Here is a 23107-nt window from a genome sequence, read left to right as displayed (position 1 = left end):
TAGTGTTTTCGAAAAAAAAAAAAAAATTAAATCCGACGCCGGTTTGGCGCCGATCCGGGACGCACAATGGCGCCCGTGAGGATCGGCGTCGGAACCGGCGTCATCGCGGGAATCGGCATGGCAACGCCGATTTTGACGCCGATTTCGCCCACGCCGGTTCCAATGGTTCGGCGTCAAACCGGCGTGGGCGAAAAATCGGCGTCGCGGTGGTGACGCCGGTTATTGGAGATGCTCGTGGAACCTTTGGTGCAAGAGCTAGGGTAGGGGGTCCACCCTGCCTCATAAAGGTCCGATGAATAATGATTTGTGAAGCCAAAATCCTAACTGAACGCTCCACAAATTTGTTTACCCATTTACCCGGATTCTTTCGGGTCGACCCACGATGCTCTTAGCCGGCGCCGCGCTGCTTCCGCCGCTCGTGGGACCCAAATCCGCCGTTCAATTTAGCCCACATTATTCTACTAGGCAAAGCTTCATAACCTCCGCCACCAATTTTCCCGCCTTTCTTCCTAAAGAAATCAACAGTATTACGGACCCTTTTGCCAGAAAACTGGCTTCCAGGATTGAGCGAGTCCCCGTCGGTGTAAAGCTTTGTATTGCATTACCTTTTTTTAAATCTGCTATTTGGTTCAATTTACTGGTTTTTGCGGTTGAACATTGTTTCAATTTTGTTTTCATCGCCTGCAATTGGACCTGTTTACTCCATTGCATGCTCAATTTGATATTTCTTTTTGTTACAAAATAATGTTTAATTTCTCTTATTTGAGCCTAAAGAAGTGGAGAGTGGAGAGTGCTGATGAAGAAACTCCGTGCATGCGGAGATTTCGGTGTTTCACGGGAAATATTTCACTTCTTTTTTGGTGTTTGTTAGGGGAAATTGAATCTTCAATTTTAAATTTTGTTGTTACTCGTCTTTTTCATTTGTTTGGTAATTTGAAGTGAGTTGGTACAATTGGATTCTAATGCATTAATATCTACTCACTCATATATGTATAGAATGTATATATCTTCAAGTTTAAGTTGTGAGATCTAGATGGATACGGGGAAATATGTATGAAAAGGTGTTGAATTAGTGTATGGCTTGTAAACTCTATCATTTCAATTAACTGGGAATCGTCACTTCTGTATAGCTAAGTTTGTCGACGGCTCGTGTAATGAGTAGCTGCATAAAGCCGAAAGCACAGCTTGATACAACTCCCCTAGTACTTCTTCACGGATTTGATAGGTTTGAGAATGTGAAGTTTATTTGGTAATTTTCAGAACATTGCTCTGTTTTTTATTCTTCACATTTATCCTTTCAGCTCATGTTTTGAATGGAGATACGGTCTTCCTTTACTCGAGGATGCTGGATTTGAGACGTGGGCTGTTGATGTTCTTGGATGGGGCTTCTCTGATTTGGGCAAGTTCTCTTGATTAATATTCACTCTACTTCTTCGATATGTGCATTGTATGTTGCTTAACTTTTATTGTCGTGTTGTGTTTTACTAGAGAAGCTTCCCTCGTGCAGCGTGGCTTCCAAACGTGATCACCTTTATCAGGTGTGAACTCCTATCCTTGACTTCTGTTTGCGTAAACACTCTTTTAGGTTATATTCGCATGTGTTCATTATGAAGTAAACTACCCCATATTTTGGGATTAGATCTAAGCATGAAGCAGTTTCAGACGAAAGAAATGAAGTAGTGTTCAGAGTACCAAAATCTAACTACTGTACACAGTTGTCAATTAATGATGCCATCCTCTAATGATTTGCCTTAATTTGTTTCCTTGAATTTTAGGTAACCTGATCTCTCGCCTCTTGGGAGAGGTCGACAAGCACATGTTTCGGCTGTATATTACTCCATTCTAAAACACATGTGAAGTGTAGCTTACCATTTAAGATTGGTCTTACCCAGTTTTGGAGATCCTATGTTAAGAAGCCGATGATTTTGGTCGGACCAAGTCTTGGAGCTGCTGTTGCCATTGACTTTGCAGTCAACCACCCGGAAGCTGTAAGTATCGTTCTGAGATTTTCCGTTAATCTGCGTGGATAATCATTTTGAACAAACTACTGAGTTCCCTATTCTTCGTTTAAATTTCTAGGTCGACAAGCTGATTTTAATTGATGCAAGTGTCTATGCTGAAGGCACCGGGAACCTTGCTACGTTACCTAAAGTGATGGCATATGCCGGAGTGAGTTCCACAACAACTTGAATGCTCATGTTCTAGTGATTGTTGCTTCACATTAATCACAAATTCATGATCAAGCTATAACATTAGTTCTCTTTCTCCTGCCTAAAGCTTTAAATGGAATTTTATACATGTATTTTCTGAACTTATATCTTTTCCTGAGTTCAGATCGACTGATAAGTCCTCAAGAACACTATGCCAGACTCGATTTAATATCTCTTGACATCTAAGTCATATTCATCTGCTGCACAGGTATATTTGCTAAAGTCCTTACCATTGCGCCTCTATGCGACTTCATTGACCTTCAATACCTTAACATGGGGTACCTGCTATGACTGGGCAAAGGTGAGTGGTAATCTTTGATACACTGAAAATGAAAAAAAAAATCCGCATAACTTCAATGTTACTGTTTTTCTATATGTCAAATATTTGATTTTCATTTGAATTAAATAACCCTTATCACTGATGCAGATTGGTCGTCTACACTGTCTCTTGCCTTGGTGGGCTGATGCAACTGTTGATTTTATGACAAGCGGAGGCTACAACGTCAGTGCTCAAATTGGGGAGGTATGTATATAATGAAACTTGCACCACAGTTTTACTTCAGTCTCCATTCAGAATGATCTGATCTGCTTTGTGCAGGTGAAGCAGAAAACACTAATTATATGGGGAGAAAATGATCAGATTATAGACTATAAGCTTGCAGTGGTGAGTTTTCGTCTTAGTTTCTGCTGCACGATGTTGAGAATGGAGCAGTGACACATTGTTTCTTTTCCTGAACAGAGACTGCACAGCGAAATACCAAATGCAATGATACGCCAAATACCAGAGTGCGGCCACATCCCTCACATAGAGAAGCCTGCTGCTGTTTCCAAGTTAATAGCAGAGTTCGTTCGAGCTGAGAGCAAGGTATGTATGGTTGCTTGAGGAATTAAAGACTTATAGTTTCACCTCTTTATGGACTTGATTTCATGCTAGTGAGTAGTGACCTGTGTTTCTTACAAGCAATGATCCTATCGTCTGGCCGTGAACGAATCCTTTCCACATATTGTGTTTACGATGATTTGATTATTTATCCGAGAGTATAGAGCTTTACTATGTCGTTTGCAAGCTACTGAACAAGCTCAAGTGATTTTATTTTTATGAAGGCGAAGCGATTCATCACCAAATTATTTAAATGCATTAGCTGCATTCAGTGGCACAAAACCATAAACTTAAACAAGTTGGGTATATTTTTTTTGAATACAACACAAAATAAATTTCGGCTTGGAACTGCGACGCGTAAATAAATGAGTACCAAGTGTAGTTCGGTTTCAATGACTAATAATGGTATAATAATTCATCAAGGCTTAAGTTGGGAGATTGTTTTAGTTGGAGTGTGACTATCACTAGTTATCACATGATTCAATCTAGGATTAAGTTGTGAGATTCAATCTCATAAACCAAACACATGTAGATAAAATCTTGCAAACTGAACCGTCTCTTTATATAACATTTTCTTATACTCTTACTATTTTTAGTTAAATCATGCTGCAGCCTATATCACTATGAAACATAGAGTTGGGATGTAATATACACAAATAAAAGAAAAGGGCCCAAATGATTCAGCTGTAGGCTATTAGTAATAACCTCCTCTGCACATTCACAACAAAACCGGTGTCGCCACAACAACTATGGGAAGCTTTGGGTTGAGGATAGAATCAGATAGGGTAAAGGTGCCGACGATCGGGAGCAGCTAACCTGTTCTTGTAGTAATAGTGGTCGGCACCAGTCAAGCCCTTGCTATATTGGTCGACATATGCATGCCAAATTTTCATCAAATTTTAGTTTTGCATATATCAGTTTCAAAATCTGGCATGTTTGTTATCGAACTACTATTAATTTGTTTTATTTTTTTTTTTCATTTTTGGTCATCCACCAAAATTAGTCGCTGTATATTTTTTATGGGCAGAGGTAATATTAAAAAAAGAATAAGATTAAACGAAGAATATGATGTGATGGAAAGAACCATAACAAATGAAATTATTTAATTTAGTGTCACATAAATAAGTTATCATCAACTCATGTCAACACTAGAATTTTGATTGGTTGCAAAATCAAAACGAATTAAAATGTGATCACATGAATCTTAAATTTTTGCTGCTTAGCAACCATAGATATTTCAAGAGATAGGAAGAGAGACGCAACAAGCATTATTGCTGAACTTATGAGTGCGGCACTATTATTCTTGGGACCGCTATATGCATATGCCACACCGGCCGCCGGGTCAAGTCTCCCGCCGGGGACGATCGCGGCTTGGCCCCCCCGCCAGGGGTGGTGGCAGTGCCGCCACCTGTGCTGCACAACCAAAAGTCCAAAACTAAATTCAATAATGATGTTGAAGGACGAGATACCAATTAAGGTTGACACAGAATATTTTCTCTAATTCTAAATAAGGAAAAAGTGAAGTTCAAACCTGGGAGTAGCCATGCACTGACCATAGCTGTAAATATTACAAATAATAATAGTAAAAATTCAATTAAACCAAAAAAAATAAGTAGAGTATATAATTTTGATGAAGATGGGTAATTGCTAAAGGGGGCAGAGCAGCAGCTCCTTGAAAATCACAGGTTGCACCAAGTAGAGATTTCAGCTGATAATAGCTATTAACAGCGTAACTGCAGTGATCTTGGAGGGTGTTTGGATTGTAACACCTCCCAGTTGGGAGAATTGCCGAGCAATCATCTCCGATTACTCTTGGCGTAAACGCTCTCGCTCAGCCCTGATTTGCACACGCAATAGGCTGCAACTGCAAGACAAGAGAGATGATGAGTTGAAGATGAAGATTCATTTCAAAGTTAACAAAATCTTTTATACTTAGTTTTTACCTGAAGAGGCAGCCAAGGCTGAGAAAATCACAAAGCTAAACACAAAAGGAGACATCATTGTTCTCTAGTAATAAATTAAACAATCTCAATAGAAAATGTCTACTAGTAAAAAAATCTTGAACCAATATCCATGGGAAAAGATAGTGGTATTGTACGTATTTATATGTGTGTGAAGTTGGACTTATTTGGGTTACTATCTTTTTGCAGTTTATTACTTTACTTTATATTTCTTCTCTATTTTGGTAATTTGTCTACGGATAAATCTTACATACCTTATTTTTGGACATAATATCGTAGAAACAAATGAAATAATCTTTTTAATTATATTTTTGTAATAATTTGTATGGTAGGTGTTTTCTTTGCTGACGTTTGAACACGAATTGAAGTGTAATGAATCTAATTTCATATTATTTTTTTATTGATGTGATGTTGCTAGAATGACATTTGATCTATCGCATTCGAAATTGTTGGTTGGGTTAGAATTTGCATTCAAATTTGGGTAATTATATCACTCTAGATTTTCGTTTAGTTCGAATTTGGGTAACTATATCAAACGTCGATAGTTGGATTATTATTAGATTGACGTGATCACGATCTAAATTGTTAATGCCAAACTTGAACACTATTTATTCAGGAAATTCTTAATTTGAATAGGAATTCGACCGGATACATTCAAATAAAAACACGATCCGCACACGAAACAAATCCATTAGCGACACGTCCTATTTGTGCCGACACGACATGATATATAGTAACTACACGAACTTGACAACACATGGCAACTACACGAAACGTGTCAAACAAGGAAAGAGAATCATAATATATTATTGAATGTACATGACTTGAAGTAGGGCTGGCAATTTTCGACACGACACGATAATCTGACACGAATCCGCACAAAATTATTGGGTTGGGGTCAAGTCTTATTGGATCCGTGTCCTTATCGGGTTGACCCATTAAGAACCCGATAATTTCGGGTTGGGTTCGGGTCGGATGCGGGTCGGACACGGGTAACCCATTAAGAAATAATATTATTATTTTTATTATTATTTAAAAATATATATATTACTTTATTTTTTTAATTTCTTATAAATTAGGTTTAAATAGTATAAAACGAATTTTAATTGTGTAAATTAGGTTAAAAATTAAGGTTTAATCGTGTAATATTAGGTTTTAATCGTGTAATATCAGGTTCGGGTTGTTATCGTGTCGTGTCAACCCATATTATATCGTGTCGATAACGGGTTCGTGTAGGGTGCGGGTCGTGTTCGGATTTGAAGGTAGCAGGTCGGGTTCGTGTTCGGATTTATAGTTTCCTTAACAGGTCGGGTTCAGGTTAGGCCTTATTGGGTTGGGTCATTATCAGGTTGACCCGATAACGACCCAATCCGCACGATTTGCCAGCCCTAACTTGAAGAGAACAAGAAGAAATACATAACTCATTAACCTTCTCCAATTCTATGTTCATATTCAAGTATGAGATAGTATCAAAGCACGTTGATCACATGGAACGACCATTGCCTAGGAGCAAACAAAAAAACCCAACAAATCTAACCATGGAGGACAAATGAAAATATAGTTTTAAATCCTGATTGAACATGTCTCAAGCCTATTCGAACTATACACATCAAATTAACATGGGAATCGAAAAATCGGAGTCACAGTCACCTTCATCTGATGCAACGACTGGAGACGCTACTCAAAAGTGCAGTGCCATTGCCCGAGACTTGGCACCAAAGATACTCTCCCCCGCAACAGGAGACGATGGAGCACAAAGCCGAAGAGTTACTAAATCGTGTGGGGGAAGAGAGACCGATGACATGAGAACAAATCTTCGACAAGAAAAAAGAGGCAACGCTGTCAATGTCACAACTACACTTGCTAAGGATATATAGCAAGGTCCGTGGAATCGCGACTAGAGGGGGAATCATGAGGATGAAAAAAGAAAGATGAATAAAATCAAGAATCGAACATTTCATTTTCGATATGTCAATGTAGGAATATTTATTCCTATATATGACCTATGTAGAGATTGGTTTAATATTAAAGATCAAGTTTAAATGTATCAATTGGATTCTAACATGAAAGACGATACTGTGATGGATCGGTCTCGATTAAAGAGTTAGAATCGGGCGTATTGATAGCCCTCTTCTCTTGCCTTGAATAGATGATACATTATGTGTATATAAGTATGTAAATAAGATGGAAAAGCTGTAGGAAATATGTGGATAAGTCTGATGCATTTATGAAAAGATGTGAACGAACGGACACGACCCTTCGGAATGGTTGTGTGTTTGCCTATAAATACATTCAGAATTTACAGCTTTTAATACACAACAATTCTCTACATATTCTATATACAAGAATAAAGAAAAGTCATATACATATAAGATTCTTCTCCATCAAAAGAATCGAGTAAAGGAAGGCCAAGAGACGATAACATCAACCGCAGCTTATAGGGGAAACATCAAACTGTGGAATACTACCCTACATCAAATTTAAGCTATGGATGGAGGTTGGTAAATCATCTCTTATGTGTTGTATGTGTTATGGTTGAATTACTACGAATCTAGGATATGATCCCGGTATAGAGATCAATAAAGAATGGCTATCAGTTGGTATCAGAGCCAACCTAGATTTGTTTAAATCACCATATTGAATGTTCAAAATCAAAATATGAAAGTATATGTTTCATTTTGTGTTGTTTGGTTCCGCTGCGTATTGGGTGATTGTTTCATGAAAGGTTGAAACATGAAAATCGAAGGGAGAAAACAGAGGACAGACGATTCGCCCGGTCAGGCATCATTTCGCCCGGTCGGGCGTTTCGAATGGGCGTGTCGTTTGAAACAACGCCCGGTCGGGCGTTTATGAGGTACGAAAATGCCCGACCGGGCGAACTTTCTGGAAGGTCGATATCAACGCCCGGTCGGGCATTTTGAAGGTATAAAATCACCCGACCGGGCAAACTCTCGGAACTCACCAATGCCAAAACGCCCGGTCGGGCGTTGTAAAGGTATAAAATCGCCCGACCGGGCAAACTCTCTGGACAAATTCGTGCATGTCAAATTTTAATCCTTTTAAGTTGCATGTTAATGTTATGTGACATGTTAATCACCAAAGTGGTCTTGTTATATGACATTATGATTATAGAAATGATGTAAAGTTGTTTAAATTATTGATCATGATTAAAGGATGCTAAATGACAAGAAAGTTGATTGATCAATAACTTTATTAGCTATATACTTGGAGATCACCCAAAGGTGGATCATTGTATGTATGTTAATAAAACGAAAAGGATTAATCTTGTCTACAGTATCACATGTAGTATGTATACCCAAAGACAACATGCTTATTTGATATGTGTATGATATGATTGATCATTAAAGTATATTATAGCATCAAAAATAAAAGTATATGTGTTTAAGTATTGCCCAAAGGTTGCTTGAATACATGTTATTACAGTTATCTGAATCGGTGTTTAAAGTTCAAAGCTCTAATTGTAAGCATGTATAAATGTTGCAGCTTCATCTAATATATATGCATCTGCAAACTCTGTCGTAAAGTTCAATGGGCAGAACTATGGTGAATGGTCAGAACAGATCCGGTTTTCACTGGGTGTTATGTCACTTGATCATGCCATACTTACGGAAGATGAGCCTACAGCCATTACAGCAGAGAGCTCTGAAACGGACAAGTCTCGTTATGAGACTTGGGAGCGATCTAACAGGCTAAGTCTCAATCTTATGAGGATGACGATGGCAGAAAGTTTCAAGCCATCTATGCCTAAGACAGAGAGTGCAAGGGAATTTATTGAAAAGATAAAGGAGTGTTCACAGTCGGAATTGGCCGACAAGTCAATTGTGGGAAGCCTAATGAGTGAGCTCACTACAAGAAAGTTTGACTGGTCTAAACCGATTCACGATCATGTAACACACATGTCAAACTTGGCAGCAAGGCTCACGACCTTGGGAATGGAGGTTCATGAACAGTTCTTGGTTCAATTCATCATAAACTCTCTTCCTATTGAATTTGGTCAGTTCCAGGTGAATTATAACACCATAAAAGATAAATGGGACCTTAAAGAACTAAAGGCCATGTTAGTTCAAGAGGAAGGGAGACTAAAGAAGATGGGTGACCAAGTTGTGAACCTAATGGGTCATGGAGGAGCAAGCACCAGTAAGGGAAAGACAAGTAAAAAGGACAAGCGTAAAGATTCTTCTTTTCCTAAAGGCCCCGAAAAGAAGATCCAAAAGGAAAGGAAGTGTTTCTTCTGTAGAGAACCGGGACACTTCAAGAAGGATTGTCCAAAAAGGAAGGCATGGTTCGATAAGAAAGGTAAACATGATAGTTTCGTTTGCTTTGAATCAAATCTTATTGAAGTGCCTAATAATACTTGGTGGTTAGATTCTGGTGCTACTACTCATGTGTCTCACATTGAACAGGGATTCAGTACGATCCAACCTATAAAAGGAAATGAACAATACTTGTTCATGGGGAACAGGATGAAAGCACAAATTAATGGCGTCGGGACCTATAGACTGATCTTGGACACGGGATGTCATATAGATCTTAAGGAATGTCTCTATGTACCAGATTGTGCTAGAAATCTTGTGTCTGTTAGTAGGTTGGATAGATTAGGATTTAAAATCAAATTTGTAAATAGTGTATTTACATTGTACAGAAATGATTACTTCTATGGAAGTGGTACATTGTTTGATTCACTCTACAGTTTCAATCTTGATGCAAAGTTTTCTGAATCATTGTTTAATGTTGAAAGTAGAGGCACAAAACGTAGTGTGTCAAGTGAAAATTCGGCTTTCTTGTGGCATCAAAGACTAGGTCACATATCCAAGGAAAGGATGATGAGGTTGGTAAAGAATGATATTCTTCCTCAATTGGATTTTAGTGATCTAAATGTGTGTATAGATTGCATAAAGGGGAAGCAAACTAAACATATAATAAAGAAACAAGCCACAAGAAGTTCTCAACTTCTTGAATTAATTCATACTGATATTTGTGGTCCGTTTGATGCACCTTCGTGGGATGGTAGAAATTATTTTATCACTTTTATTGATGATTTCTCACGGTATGGTTACATATATCTATTGCGAGAAAAGGCTGAATCCGTGAATGTCTTAAAGATATTCATAGATGAAGTGGAAATGCAATTAGATAGAAAAGTTAAAGTGGTGAGATCAGATAGAGGTGGTGAATTCTACGGAAAATTTAATGAATCTGGACAATGTCCGGGTCCATTTGCAAAGTACCTCGAAAGCAAGGGCATTTGTGCACAATATACAATGCCCGGTACTCCGCAACAGAATGGTGTAGCGGAAAGACGAAATCGTACTCTTTTGGATATGGTTAGATGCATGTTAAGTGGGTGTAATTTACCTCTTTCATTGTGGATTTATGCATTAAAGACTGCAACGTATATGCTTAATCGGGTTCCTAGTAAGGCAGTTCCAAAGACACCTTTCGAACTGTGGACGGGAAGGAAACCGAGTTTAAGGCATTTACGTATTTGGGGTTGTCCCGCAGAAGTAAAGTTGTATAATCCGCATGAAAAGAAGCTGGATTTGAAGACGGTCAGTGGATATTTCATTGGCTATCCAGATAAGTCAAAAGGATATACATTCTATTGTCCTAACCATAGTACGAGGATAGTTGAGACGGGTAATGCTAGGTTCATTGAAATTAGTGGGAGTGATGAACCTCGTAAAGTGAACTTTAATGAAGTTCAAGAAAAGGTTGTTCATCCACCTTTTGTTGCACCTAAGATTGTTGTTCCTATTGAACAACATGAAGTGCATAACCCACCTATTGAGATTGAAGATGAACCAGTCATAATTCAAGAACGGAATGATGAACCAATAGAACCTTTAAGACGATCAGTAAGGGAACGACGATCGGCCATATCGAATGACTATGTGGTATATTCCGTTGAAAGTGAATGTGACTTGAGCATTGATAAAGATCCTATCTCATTCCAACAAGCCATGGAAAGTGACAATTCTGAAAATTGGTTAAATGCAACAAAGGATGAGATGAAATCCATGAGAGATAACAATGTTTGGGACTTAGTAGAATTGCCTACGGGTTTTAAAGCCATTGGTTGTAAATGGATTTTTAAAACAAAACGTGATTCGAAAGGTAACATTGAAAGGTACAAGGCTCGCCTTGTTGCTAAAGGATTCACTCAAAAGGATGGCATTGACTACAAAGAAACCTTCTCTCCAGTTTCAAAGAAGGATTCTTTAAGAGTTGTATTGGCTTTGGTGGCTCATTATGACTTGGAGCTTCACCAAATGGATGTAAAGACGGCCTTTCTTAATGGGGTACTAGAAGAAGAGGTATACATGAAACAACCCGAAGGATTCATGATAGACGGGCAAGAAGGCTTAGTATGTAAGTTGAGAAAGTCAATATATGGACTCAAACAAGCTTCTAGACAATGGTATATAAAGTTTAATGATATCATTGTTTCATATGGCTTTGTAGAGATCATCGTTGATAGATGTATCTACATTAAAATCAGTGGGAGCAAGTTTATCATATTAGTCCTATATGTTGATGATATTTTACTAGCCGCAAATGACATGGGTTTACTACATGATGTCAAGAAGTATCTCTCTTTAAACTTCGAAATGAAGGATATGGGTGAGGCGTCTTATGTGATCGGAATAGAGATATTCCGAGATAGATCACAAGGATTGTTAAGCTTGTCTCAGAAAGGCTATATCAATAAAGTTTTAGAGAGATATAGAATGGATAAATGCTCCGCAGGAATTGCTCCAATTCAGAAGGGAGATAAATTTAGCTTAATGCAATGTCCGAAAAATGAATTGGAGCGTAAGGAAATGGAAAAGATTCCCTATGCATCAGTGGTTGGGAGTTTGAACTATGTTCAAACATGTACACGACCAGATATCACCTTCGCGGTTGGTATGTTGGGTCGTTATCAAAGTAATCCCGGTATGGACCACTGGAAGGCTGCAAAGAAGGTTCTCAGGTACTTGCAAGGCACCAAAGAACACATGCTTACCTATAGGAGATCCAATCATCTAGAGGTGGTTGGATATTCAGATTCAGATTATGCCGGATGCGTTGATACCAGAAAATCGACGTTTGGATACTTGTTCCTTTTAGCCGAAGGAGCAATATCATGGAAAAGTGGAAAGCAGTCTGTCATTGCTACTTCTACTATGGAGGCAGAGTTTGTGGCGTGCTTTGAAGCCACAGTTCACGGATTGTGGCTGCGGAACTTTGTTTCGGGACTTGGAATTGTCGACACCATAGCCAAGCCACTGAAAATTTATTGTGATAATTCCGCAGCTGTCTTCTTCTCAAAGAACGATAAGTACTCGAAGGGTGCTAAGCACATGGAGTTGAAATACTTATCGGTTAAAGAAGAAGTGCAGAAACAAAGAGTGTATTTTGAGCACATAAGAACGGATATGATGGTAGCGGATCCGTTAACTAAAGGACTACCACCCAGTATGTTTATTGGCCATGTAGAGCGTATGGGTATTATAGATAAAGCCTTGCTATTTTAGTTGTGGACTCATGTATTGTGTAAACACTCTTGTGAATTCAATAAAAGTTGTGTTTGTGCTTGTTTATATGTTATCATTAAAGTTGTATACAGTATGGTTGTTTAGATAACATATGTTGTATTGAGAATTAGAGTACATCTCAATGAAAGGTTTGTTCATATAAAGTTAGAATTGATTTGTGATACATGGAAGGAATCATGTCGACTAAATGAGTGTGTGACCGTCATGATCCAATTGAATCTAACTTTATAGGTATTTAAAGGATATATGAACTTGGTTGTAAAGTGCGCAAAAAGGTTATTAAACCATTGAAATCTACAAAGGTCAAGTGGGAGAATGTAGGAATATTTATTCCTATATATGACCTATGTAGAGATTGGTTTAATATTAAAGATCAAGTTTAAATGTATCAATTGGATTCTAACATGAAAGACGATACTGTGATGGATCGGTCTCGATTAAAGAGTTAGAATCGGGCGTATTGATAGCCCTCTTCTCTTGCCTTGAATAGATGATACATTATGTGTATATAAGTATGTAAATAAGATGGAAAAGCTGTAGGAAATATGTGGATAAGTCTGATGCATTTATGAAAAGATGTGAACGAACGGACACGACCCTTCGGAATGGTTGTGTGTTTGCCTATAAATACATTCAGAATTTACAGCTTTTAATACACAACAATTCTCTACATATTCTATATACAAGAATAAAGAAAAGTCATATACATATAAGATTCTTCTCCATCAAAAGAATCGAGTAAAGGAAGGCCAAGAGACGATAACATCAACCGCAGCTTATAGGGGAAACATCAAACCGTGGAATACTACCCTACATCAAATTTAAGCTATGGATGGAGGTTGGTAAATCATCTCTTATGTGTTGTATGTGTTATGGTTGAATTACTACGAATCTAGGATATGATCCCGGTATAGAGATCAATAAAGAATGGCTATCAGTCAAATGATACAACTTAGGATAAATTCAGTCAATCATGAAGAGTGAAGCCGATTGTCTGTACTCCGTTAAATTATCGGAGTTTGTACACTGTTAAATTATCGGAGGTCATCGATCCATTGTGTACTCTAGTCCGAATAGGGTTTATTACCCTAGGACCTTTCAATTCATAACATTTGTTCAGATTATTACTCTAGTCCAAATAGATAAAACATCATAAAAAATTTATTTATGACAAACAATATCCTTTAAATAAACAATTAACTTGTGTTCGGTTTTTGAGAAATGCCACATAGCAAAGTTCACCTTGTATTTTTTTTCCACAAATTAACGATAACAATTCTCCGTCTTTGATGCTACCTTCTTCACGATTTCTCTTTTGAAGAAAAAATAATAATCTATTTAGCTTTGAAAAATATGCTAAAACTTAGTTATTTGCACTTATCCTATTGGGCATATGCATTTTATATTTCGATTCGGCTTCTTCCAAGCGTTTAACTTTTTGCTTCAACTAAATCAAAAGATTTAATTTATGAAATAATTAATCTGAATATTAATTTCTTAAGGTTCATATTCAACTCAAAAGATTCACCTAGGGTGGGGAAACGGTTCTCGGTTCTTGGTTAACCGAAAAAATAAGGTTAAGGTTCGGTCTTAGTTAGTGGGTTTAGGGTTTGGATGGTTCTCGGTTCTAACCAAGAACCGAAGAACCGATTAGAAGATTTAATTTTGATTTTTTATAGATTCACTTTAATTTCATAGACCCTACACATTTAAAGTTTCAAAGAACAATGTTGTGATAGAAACCAAACTCTATGTCCCTATGATTTGTCTGCATTTCAAACAAGAGAAAACACAAATCATCTCTCTGATTCAATAACCAATCTCATGACAGCTACTTTGTTTATTAAATTTGGAACTTCAACGTATTAGATAAATATGGAGCATTAGCAAATAACTTATAAATCCTATACTGATATAGTACATTGACTTATCTTCCATGAAAAAATACCAAGGGTTTACAATGAAGTCAATTCAAATAACTCGTGAGCTCTCTCATCTAGATTCTCCTAGCACGCCGGCACCACTGCTCTCTCCCACGCCAACAACGGCGAGGCTGCTACTTTCTCCTCGCTGCGCTACTCTCTCTGACGAGGCAACGAGAGGCTGCTGCTCTCTCTCACGCCGACGATGACAAGGCTGCTGTCTAATTCTCCATGCTGCTACTCTCTCGTTCGGTTGAACCGAAGAACCTATCGGTCAGGACCGATCGGATCCTCAAGGAACCGAACCGACTAAAGGTTCGGTTACGGTTCTGGTATTTGGAAAAAACGGGAGTTGGTTAACCGACTGATACCAAACCGACCATTTCCCCACCCCTATTCACCCATCCTCAACCTTCTTGGTTTGAAGATTGGGCTCTCTAATTAAATCGAAAGAATTTATTTACTTGAATAAATTCATTTCATTAAGGAATAAATTCATTCCAATCCTACGTATATATACGGACAGGAAATTAAATTATATACCACTTAAATTAATCAAAAGATTAATTCGTCTTGTGGTCCAAAATTTAATTTTGATTATGCATTTAAAATTGGTCTAGTATTGATCACAATCCCACGTATATATACGGACATTGCATTCTTCAAACTCAATCAGCTTATAAAGACATTGCATTCTTCAAACTAAATCAGCTTACTTTAGAAAAAATTAGTTAAATGCAAGCATTCTTATCAATAAATCTTTAAATATGGATCTTATTAATAGCATTCAGTCGCAATACACAAAACCAATATAAATTCAAACCACATTTAGAATATCATTCTATTTTATTTAAAAAAAAATTGTAATTCGAAGCTAACAATGTACGTAGAACTGATCAGAAGTCAGAACCACTCCCTACCGGGGTGGGATCCTCTGCTGTGCTTTTCAGCACAGCAGCCCCTGCTGCCCCTCACAACAAATTAAAATAATATATATATTTTTAATTTATTTTATTTTATTTAATTAATTATTTTATTTGTTGGGAGGGGCAGCAGGGGCTGCTGTGCTGAAAAGCACAGCAGAGGATCCCCACCCCTCCCTACCCATCATGGACATGCTCTCATACAGATAGGAAAAAGATTCAATCAGAAATCAACCCACTACAAAAAAAAATGCTTGTTTGCAAGCACATATTTTCAAGCATATGTTGTGCTTGCAATTTCTGGAAGAATTTCGACCAAAAAAGCGACTAAAATGCAAAATAGATGGTTGCAAATAATTTTGCGACAACTACTTCAAGCAAATTAATTATGCTTGCTAATTTGCGAGCACATGGTGGTAGCAAAAGTATTGATCGCTGTTTTGCTAGCAACAATAAATTGTGCTCGCTGTTTTACTAGCACAATTTTTGGTGCTCGCAAATATTAGATCTACACAAAACAAAATCCTCCCACTACACAAAACCCTCCCGCCACTCTTTCTCCATTCATTTCCTTCCCCTTATTTTTCTCCATTCTCTTAATCTAAACAAAAAACCTAAATCTCGGCCATGAATCTCGCATAGCTGCCAAAATCTAAGGTGCTTTTCTATTCCGGTTGTTTCGTCTTCGATTTGGTAGATCCACAAGTGTTTTCATTGGGAGTTCTGTTTAATTTTTTGATTTGAAGCGCGAGTTCCATGATTTCATCGGCAGATCCGTGAGTTTTTGTGATTCTATATGTAACTCTGAATTTCAATGCAGAAAAAGAAAACATGTGTTTTGCTTTATGTATTCTAAATGTGGAATTGATCTTCTTGAAATCATAATGTCGTTTCATTTTATTGTTCTTCGATTCGTGTGGAATTCGATTTAGGGTGATTTGCTCGAGTTATCGATATTTGTAAAATCGTAACTTGTGATCTTGTCTAACTTGTTTCTACTAATGTAAACCCCTCAGATAAGATATCTCAGTATTCATTATATTTAAGCACAAAAAAAAAATCTCAGTACCCTCCATAGTTCCTGTGGCTTTTTTACCAGAACAGTGGTGTTGATTCAAATAGGGACTTGAAGGAGAAGGGGTGTATGGGTCTCTAGCTTGTTGGTTTGAGCAACTCATTTGGATTGTTATGTGCAATAAGTCGGAATGAGGAGAAAAAAGGGGTAAATTTTTTTCGAAGCTTGAGGGGGGACATATGTACATGTTTTTTCAGACTCGTTGTATTTTCAATTTCTCTGTTTGTTGTATTAAAGTTTGTCGACGGCTCGTGTAATGAGTAGCTGCATAAAGCCGAAAGCACAGCTTGATACAACTCCCCTAGTACTTCTTCACGGATTTGATAGGTTTGAGAATGTGAAGTTTATTTGGTAATTTTCAGAACATTGCTCTGTTTTTTATTCTTCACATTTATCCTTTCAGCTCATGTTTTGAATGGAGATACGGTCTTCCTTTACTCGAGGATGCTGGATTTGAGACGTGGGCTGTTGATGTTCTTGGATGGGGCTTCTCTGATTTGGGCAAGTTCTCTTGATTAATATTCACTCTACTTCTTCGATATGTGCATTGTATTGCTTAACTTTTATTGTCGTGTTGTGTTTTACTAGAGAAGCTTCCCTCGTGCAGCGTGGCTTCCAAACGTGATCACCTTTATCAGGTGTGTGAACTCCTATCCTTGACTTCTGTTTGCGTAAACACTCTTTTAGGTTATATTCGCATGTGTTCATTATGAAGTAAACTACCCCATATTTTGGGATTGTTCAGAGTACCAAAATCTAACTACTGTACACAGTTGTCAATTAATGATGCCATCCTCTAATGATTTGCCTTAATTTGTTTCCTTGAATTTTAGGTAACCTGATCTCTCGCCTCTTGGGAGAGGTCGACAAGCACATGTTTCGGCTGTATATTACTCCATTCTAAAACACATGTGAAGTGTAGCTTACCATTTAAGATTGGTCTTACCCAGTTTTGGAAGATCCTATGTTAAGAGAGCCGATGATTTTTGGTCGGACCAAGTCTTGGAGCTGCTGTTGCCATTGACTTTGCAGTCAACCACCCGGAAGCTGTAAGTATCGTTCTGAGATTTTCCGTTAATCTGCGTGGATAATCATTTTGAACAAACTACTGAGTTCCCTATTCTTCGTTTAATTTCTAGGTCTACAAGCTGATTTTAATTGATGCAAGTGTCTATGCTGAAGGCACCGGGAACCTTGCTACGTTACCTAAAGTGATGGCATATGCCGGAGTGAGTTCCACAACAACTTGAATGCTCATGTTCTAGTGATTGTTGCTTCACATTAATCACAAATTCATGATCAAGCTATAACATTAGTTCTCTTTCTCCTGCCTAAAGCTTTAAATGGAATTTATACATGTATTTTTCTGAACTTATATCTTTTCCTGAGTTCAGATCGACTGATAAGTCCTCAAGAACACTATGCCAGACTCGATTTAATATCTCTTGACATCTAAGTCATATTCATCTGCTGCACAGGTATATTTGCTAAAGTCCTTACCATTGCGCCTCTATGCGACTTCATTGACCTTCAATACCTTAACATGGGGTACCTGCTATGACTGGGCAAAGGTGAGTGGTAATCTTTGATACACTGAAAATGAAAAAAAAATCCGCATAACTTCAATGTTACTGTTTTTCTATATGTCAAATATTTGATTTTCATTTGAATTAAATAACCCTTATCACTGATGCAGATTGGTCGTCTACACTGTCTCTTGCCTTGGTGGGCTGATGCAACTGTTGATTTTATGACAAGCGGAGGCTACAACGTCAGTGCTCAAATTGGGGAGGTATGTATATAATGAAACTTGCACCACAGTTTTACTCAGTCTCCATTCAGAATGATCTGATCTGCTTTGTGCAGGTGAAGCAGAAAACACTAATTATATGGGGAGAAAATGATCAGATTATAGACTATAAGCTTGCAGTGGTGAGTTTTCGTCTTAGTTTCTGCTGCACGATGTTGAGAATGGAGCAGTGACACATTGTTTCTTTTCCTGAACAGAGACTGCACAGCGAAATACCAAATGCAATGATACGCCAAATACCAGAGTGCGGCCACATCCCTCACATAGAGAAGCCTGCTGCTGTTTCCAAGTTAATAGCAGAGTTCGTTCGAGCTGAGAGCAAGGTATGTATGGTTGCTTGAGGAATAAAGACTTATAGTTTCACCTCTTTATGACTTGATTTCATGCTAGTGAGTAGTGACCTGTGTTTCTTACAAGCAATGATCCTATCGTCTGGGCCGTGAACGAATCCTTTCCACATATTGTGTTTACGATGATTTGATTATTTATCCGAGAGTATAGAGCTTTACTATGTCGTTTGCAAGCTACTGAACAAGCTCAAGTGATTTTATTTTTATGAAGGCGAAGCGATTCATCACCAAATTATTTAAATGCATTAGCTGCATTCAGTGGCACAAAACCATAAACTTAAACAAGTTGGGTATATTTTTTTTGAATACAACACAAATAAATTTCGGCTTGGAACTGCGACGCGTAAATAAATGAGTACCAAGTGTAGTTCGGTTTCAATGACTAATAATGGTATAATAATTCATCAAGGCTTAAGTTGGGAGATTGTTTTAGTTGGAGTGTGACTATCACTAGTTATCACATGATTCAATCTAGGATTAAGTTGTGAGATTCAATCTCATAAACCAAACACATGTAGATAAAATCTTGCAAACTGAACCGTCTCTTTATATAACATTTTCTTATACTCTTACTATTTTTAGTTAAATCATGCTGCAGCCTATATCACTATGAAACATAGAGTTGGGATGTAATATACACAAATAAAAGAAAAGGGCCCAAATGATTCAGCTGTAGGCTATTAGTAATAACCTCCTCTGCACATTCACAACAAAACCGGTGTCGCCACAACAACTATGGGAAGCTTTGGGTTGAGGATAGAATCAGATAGGGTAAAGGTGCCGACGATCGGGAGCAGCTAACCTGTTCTTGTAGTAATAGTGGTCGGCACCAGTCAAGCCCTTGCTATATTGGTCGACATATGCATGCCAAATTTTCATCAAATTTTAGTTTTGCATATATCAGTTTCAAAATCTGGCATGTTTGTTATCGAACTACTATTAATTTGTTTTATTTTTTTTTTTCATTTTTGGTCATCCACCAAAATTAGTCGCTGTATATTTTTTATGGGCAGAGGTAATATTAAAAAAAGAATAAGATTAAACGAAGAATATGATGTGATGGAAAGAACCATAACAAATGAAATTATTTAATTTAGTGTCACATAAATAAGTTATCATCAACTCATGTCAACACTAGAATTTTGATTGGTTGCAAAATCAAAACGAATTAAAATGTGATCACATGAATCTTAAATTTTTGCTGCTAGCAACCATAGATATTTCAAGAGATAGGAAGAGAGACGCAACAAGCATTATTGCTGAACTTATGAGTGCGGCACTATTATTCTTGGGACCGCTATATGCATATGCCACACCGGCCGCCGGGTCAAGTCTCCCGCCGGGGACGATCGCGGCTTGGCCCCCCCGCCAGGGGTGGTGGCAGTGCCGCCACCTGTGCTGCACAACCAAAAGTCCAAAACTAAATTCAATAATGATGTTGAAGGACGAGATACCAATTAAGGTTGACACAGAATATTTTCTCTAATTCTAAATAAGGAAAAAGTGAAGTTCAAACCTGGGAGTAGCCATGCACTGACCATAGCTGTAAATATTACAAATAATAATAGTAAAAATTCAATTTAAACCAAAAAAATAAGTAGAGTATATAATTTTGATGAAGATGGGTAATTGCTAAAGGGGGCAGAGCAGCAGCTCCTTGAAATCACAGGTTGCACCAAGTAGAGATTTCAGCTGATAATAGCTATTAACAGCGTAACTGCAGTGATCTTGGAGGGTGTTTGGATTGTAACACCTCCCAGTTGGGAGAATTGCCGAGCAATCATCTCCGATTACTCTTGGCGTAAACGCTCTCGCTCAGCCCTGATTTGCACACGCAATAGGCTGCAACTGCAAGACAAGAGAGATGATGAGTTGAAGATGAAGATTCATTTCAAAGTTAACAAAATCTTTTATACTTAGTTTTTACCTGAAGAGGCAGCCAAGGCTGAGAAAATCACAAAGCTAAACACAAAAGGAGACATCATTGTTCTCTAGTAATAAATTAAACAATCTCAATAGAAAATGTCTACTAGTAAAAAAATCTTGAACCAATATCCATGGGAAAAGATAGTGGTATTGTACGTATTTATATGTGTGTGAAGTTGGACTTATTTGGGTTACTATCTTTTTGCAGTTTATTACTTTACTTTATATTTCTTCTCTATTTTGGTAATTTGTCTACGGATAAATCTTACATACCTTATTTTTGGACATAATATCGTAGAAACAAATGAAATAATCTTTTTAATTATATTTTTGTAATAATTTGTATGGTAGGTGTTTTCTTTGCTGACGTTTGAACACGAATTGAAGTGTAATGAATCTAATTTCATATTATTTTTTTATTGATGTGATGTTGCTAGAATGACATTTGATCTATCGCATTCGAAATTGTTGGTTGGGTTAGAATTTGCATTCAAATTTGGGTAATTATATCACTCTAGATTTTCGTTTAGTTCGAATTTGGGTAACTATATCAAACGTCGATAGTTGGATTATTATTAGATTGACGTGATCACGATCTAAATTGTTAATGCCAAACTTGAACACTATTTATTCAGGAAATTCTTAATTTGAATAGGAATTCGACCGGATACATTCAAATAAAAACACGATCCGCACACGAAACAAATCCATTAGCGACACGTCCTATTTGTGCCGACACGACATGATATATAGTAACTACACGAACTTGACAACACATGGCAACTACACGAAACGTGTCAAACAAGGAAAGAGAATCATAATATATTATTGAATGTACATGACTTGAAGTAGGGCTGGCAATTTTCGACACGACACGATAATCTGACACGAATCCGCACAAAATTATTGGGTTGGGGTCAAGTCTTATTGGATCCGTGTCCTTATCGGGTTGACCCATTAAGAACCCGATAATTTCGGGTTGGGTTCGGGTCGGATGCGGGTCGGACACGGGTAACCCATTAAGAAATAATATTATTATTTTTATTATTATTTAAAAATATATATATTACTTTATTTTTTTAATTTCTTATAAATTAGGTTTAAATAGTATAAAACGAATTTTAATTGTGTAAATTAGGTTAAAAATTAAGGTTTAATCGTGTAATATTAGGTTTTAATCGTGTAATATCAGGTTCGGGTTGTTATCGTGTCGTGTCAACCCATATTATATCGTGTCGATAACGGGTTCGTGTAGGGTGCGGGTCGTGTTCGGATTTGAAGGTAGCAGGTCGGGTTCGTGTTCGGATTTATAGTTTCCTTAACAGGTCGGGTTCAGGTTAGGCCTTATTGGGTTGGGTCATTATCAGGTTGACCCGATAACGACCCAATCCGCACGATTTGCCAGCCCTAACTTGAAGAGAACAAGAAGAAATACATAACTCATTAACCTTCTCCAATTCTATGTTCATATTCAAGTATGAGATAGTATCAAAGCACGTTGATCACATGGAACGACCATTGCCTAGGAGCAAACAAAAAAACCCAACAAATCTAACCATGGAGGACAAATGAAAATATAGTTTTAAATCCTGATTGAACATGTCTCAAGCCTATTCGAACTATACACATCAAATTAACATGGGAATCGAAAAATCGGAGTCACAGTCACCTTCATCTGATGCAACGACTGGAGACGCTACTCAAAAGTGCAGTGCCATTGCCCGAGACTTGGCACCAAAGATACTCTCCCCCGCAACAGGAGACGATGGAGCACAAAGCCGAAGAGTTACTAAATCGTGTGGGGGAAGAGAGACCGATGACATGAGAACAAATCTTCGACAAGAAAAAAGAGGCAACGCTGTCAATGTCACAACTACACTTGCTAAGGATATATAGCAAGGTCCGTGGAATCGCGACTAGAGGGGGAATCATGAGGATGAAAAAAGAAAGATGAATAAAATCAAGAATCGAACATTTCATTTTCGATATGTCAATGTAGGAATATTTATTCCTATATATGACCTATGTAGAGATTGGTTTAATATTAAAGATCAAGTTTAAATGTATCAATTGGATTCTAACATGAAAGACGATACTGTGATGGATCGGTCTCGATTAAAGAGTTAGAATCGGGCGTATTGATAGCCCTCTTCTCTTGCCTTGAATAGATGATACATTATGTGTATATAAGTATGTAAATAAGATGGAAAAGCTGTAGGAAATATGTGGATAAGTCTGATGCATTTATGAAAAGATGTGAACGAACGGACACGACCCTTCGGAATGGTTGTGTGTTTGCCTATAAATACATTCAGAATTTACAGCTTTTAATACACAACAATTCTCTACATATTCTATATACAAGAATAAAGAAAAGTCATATACATATAAGATTCTTCTCCATCAAAAGAATCGAGTAAAGGAAGGCCAAGAGACGATAACATCAACCGCAGCTTATAGGGGAAACATCAAACTGTGGAATACTACCCTA

The 23107-nt window shown here is 37.5% G+C and overlaps 2 protein-coding genes across 3 annotated transcripts; both read left to right on the top strand.

Moving 5' to 3' along the window:
* Positions 1 to 308: 308 nt before the first annotated feature.
* LOC121767583 (uncharacterized hydrolase YugF-like) lies at positions 309 to 3313 on the top strand. Of its 2 annotated transcripts, none has more exons than XM_042163884.1 (10): positions 309 to 577; positions 1131 to 1225; positions 1302 to 1399; positions 1489 to 1538; positions 1893 to 1988; positions 2080 to 2169; positions 2419 to 2511; positions 2638 to 2733; positions 2809 to 2874; positions 2950 to 3313. In XM_042163884.1, exons 1-10 carry the CDS (start codon positions 383 to 385, stop codon positions 3091 to 3093), a joined length of 1023 nt encoding a protein of 340 aa, XP_042019818.1. In that variant the 5' UTR covers positions 309 to 382; the 3' UTR covers positions 3094 to 3313. The 2 variants fall into 2 exon arrangements, with proteins under 2 accessions (XP_042019818.1, XP_042019817.1); XM_042163883.1 differs by having other exon boundaries at positions 309 to 583.
* On the top strand, positions 590 to 18681 carry LOC121767584 (uncharacterized hydrolase YugF-like). Its single transcript, XM_042163885.1, is given in 10 exon segments — positions 590 to 1135; positions 16768 to 16857; positions 16934 to 17031; positions 17119 to 17168; positions 17481 to 17579; positions 17670 to 17759; positions 18009 to 18101; positions 18227 to 18322; positions 18397 to 18462; positions 18538 to 18681. Coding segments are annotated over 9 exon segments (807 nt in total). The 5' UTR covers positions 590 to 1135; positions 16768 to 16786.
* Positions 18682 to 23107: the final 4426 nt, after the last annotated feature.

Source organism: Salvia splendens, chromosome 15, assembly GCF_004379255.2.
Source record: "Salvia splendens isolate huo1 chromosome 15, SspV2, whole genome shotgun sequence".
Lineage (NCBI taxonomy): Eukaryota > Viridiplantae > Streptophyta > Magnoliopsida > Lamiales > Lamiaceae > Salvia > Salvia splendens.
Note: the sequence above shows the minus strand (reverse complement) of the source record. Positions and strands in the feature narration are given on the sequence as shown.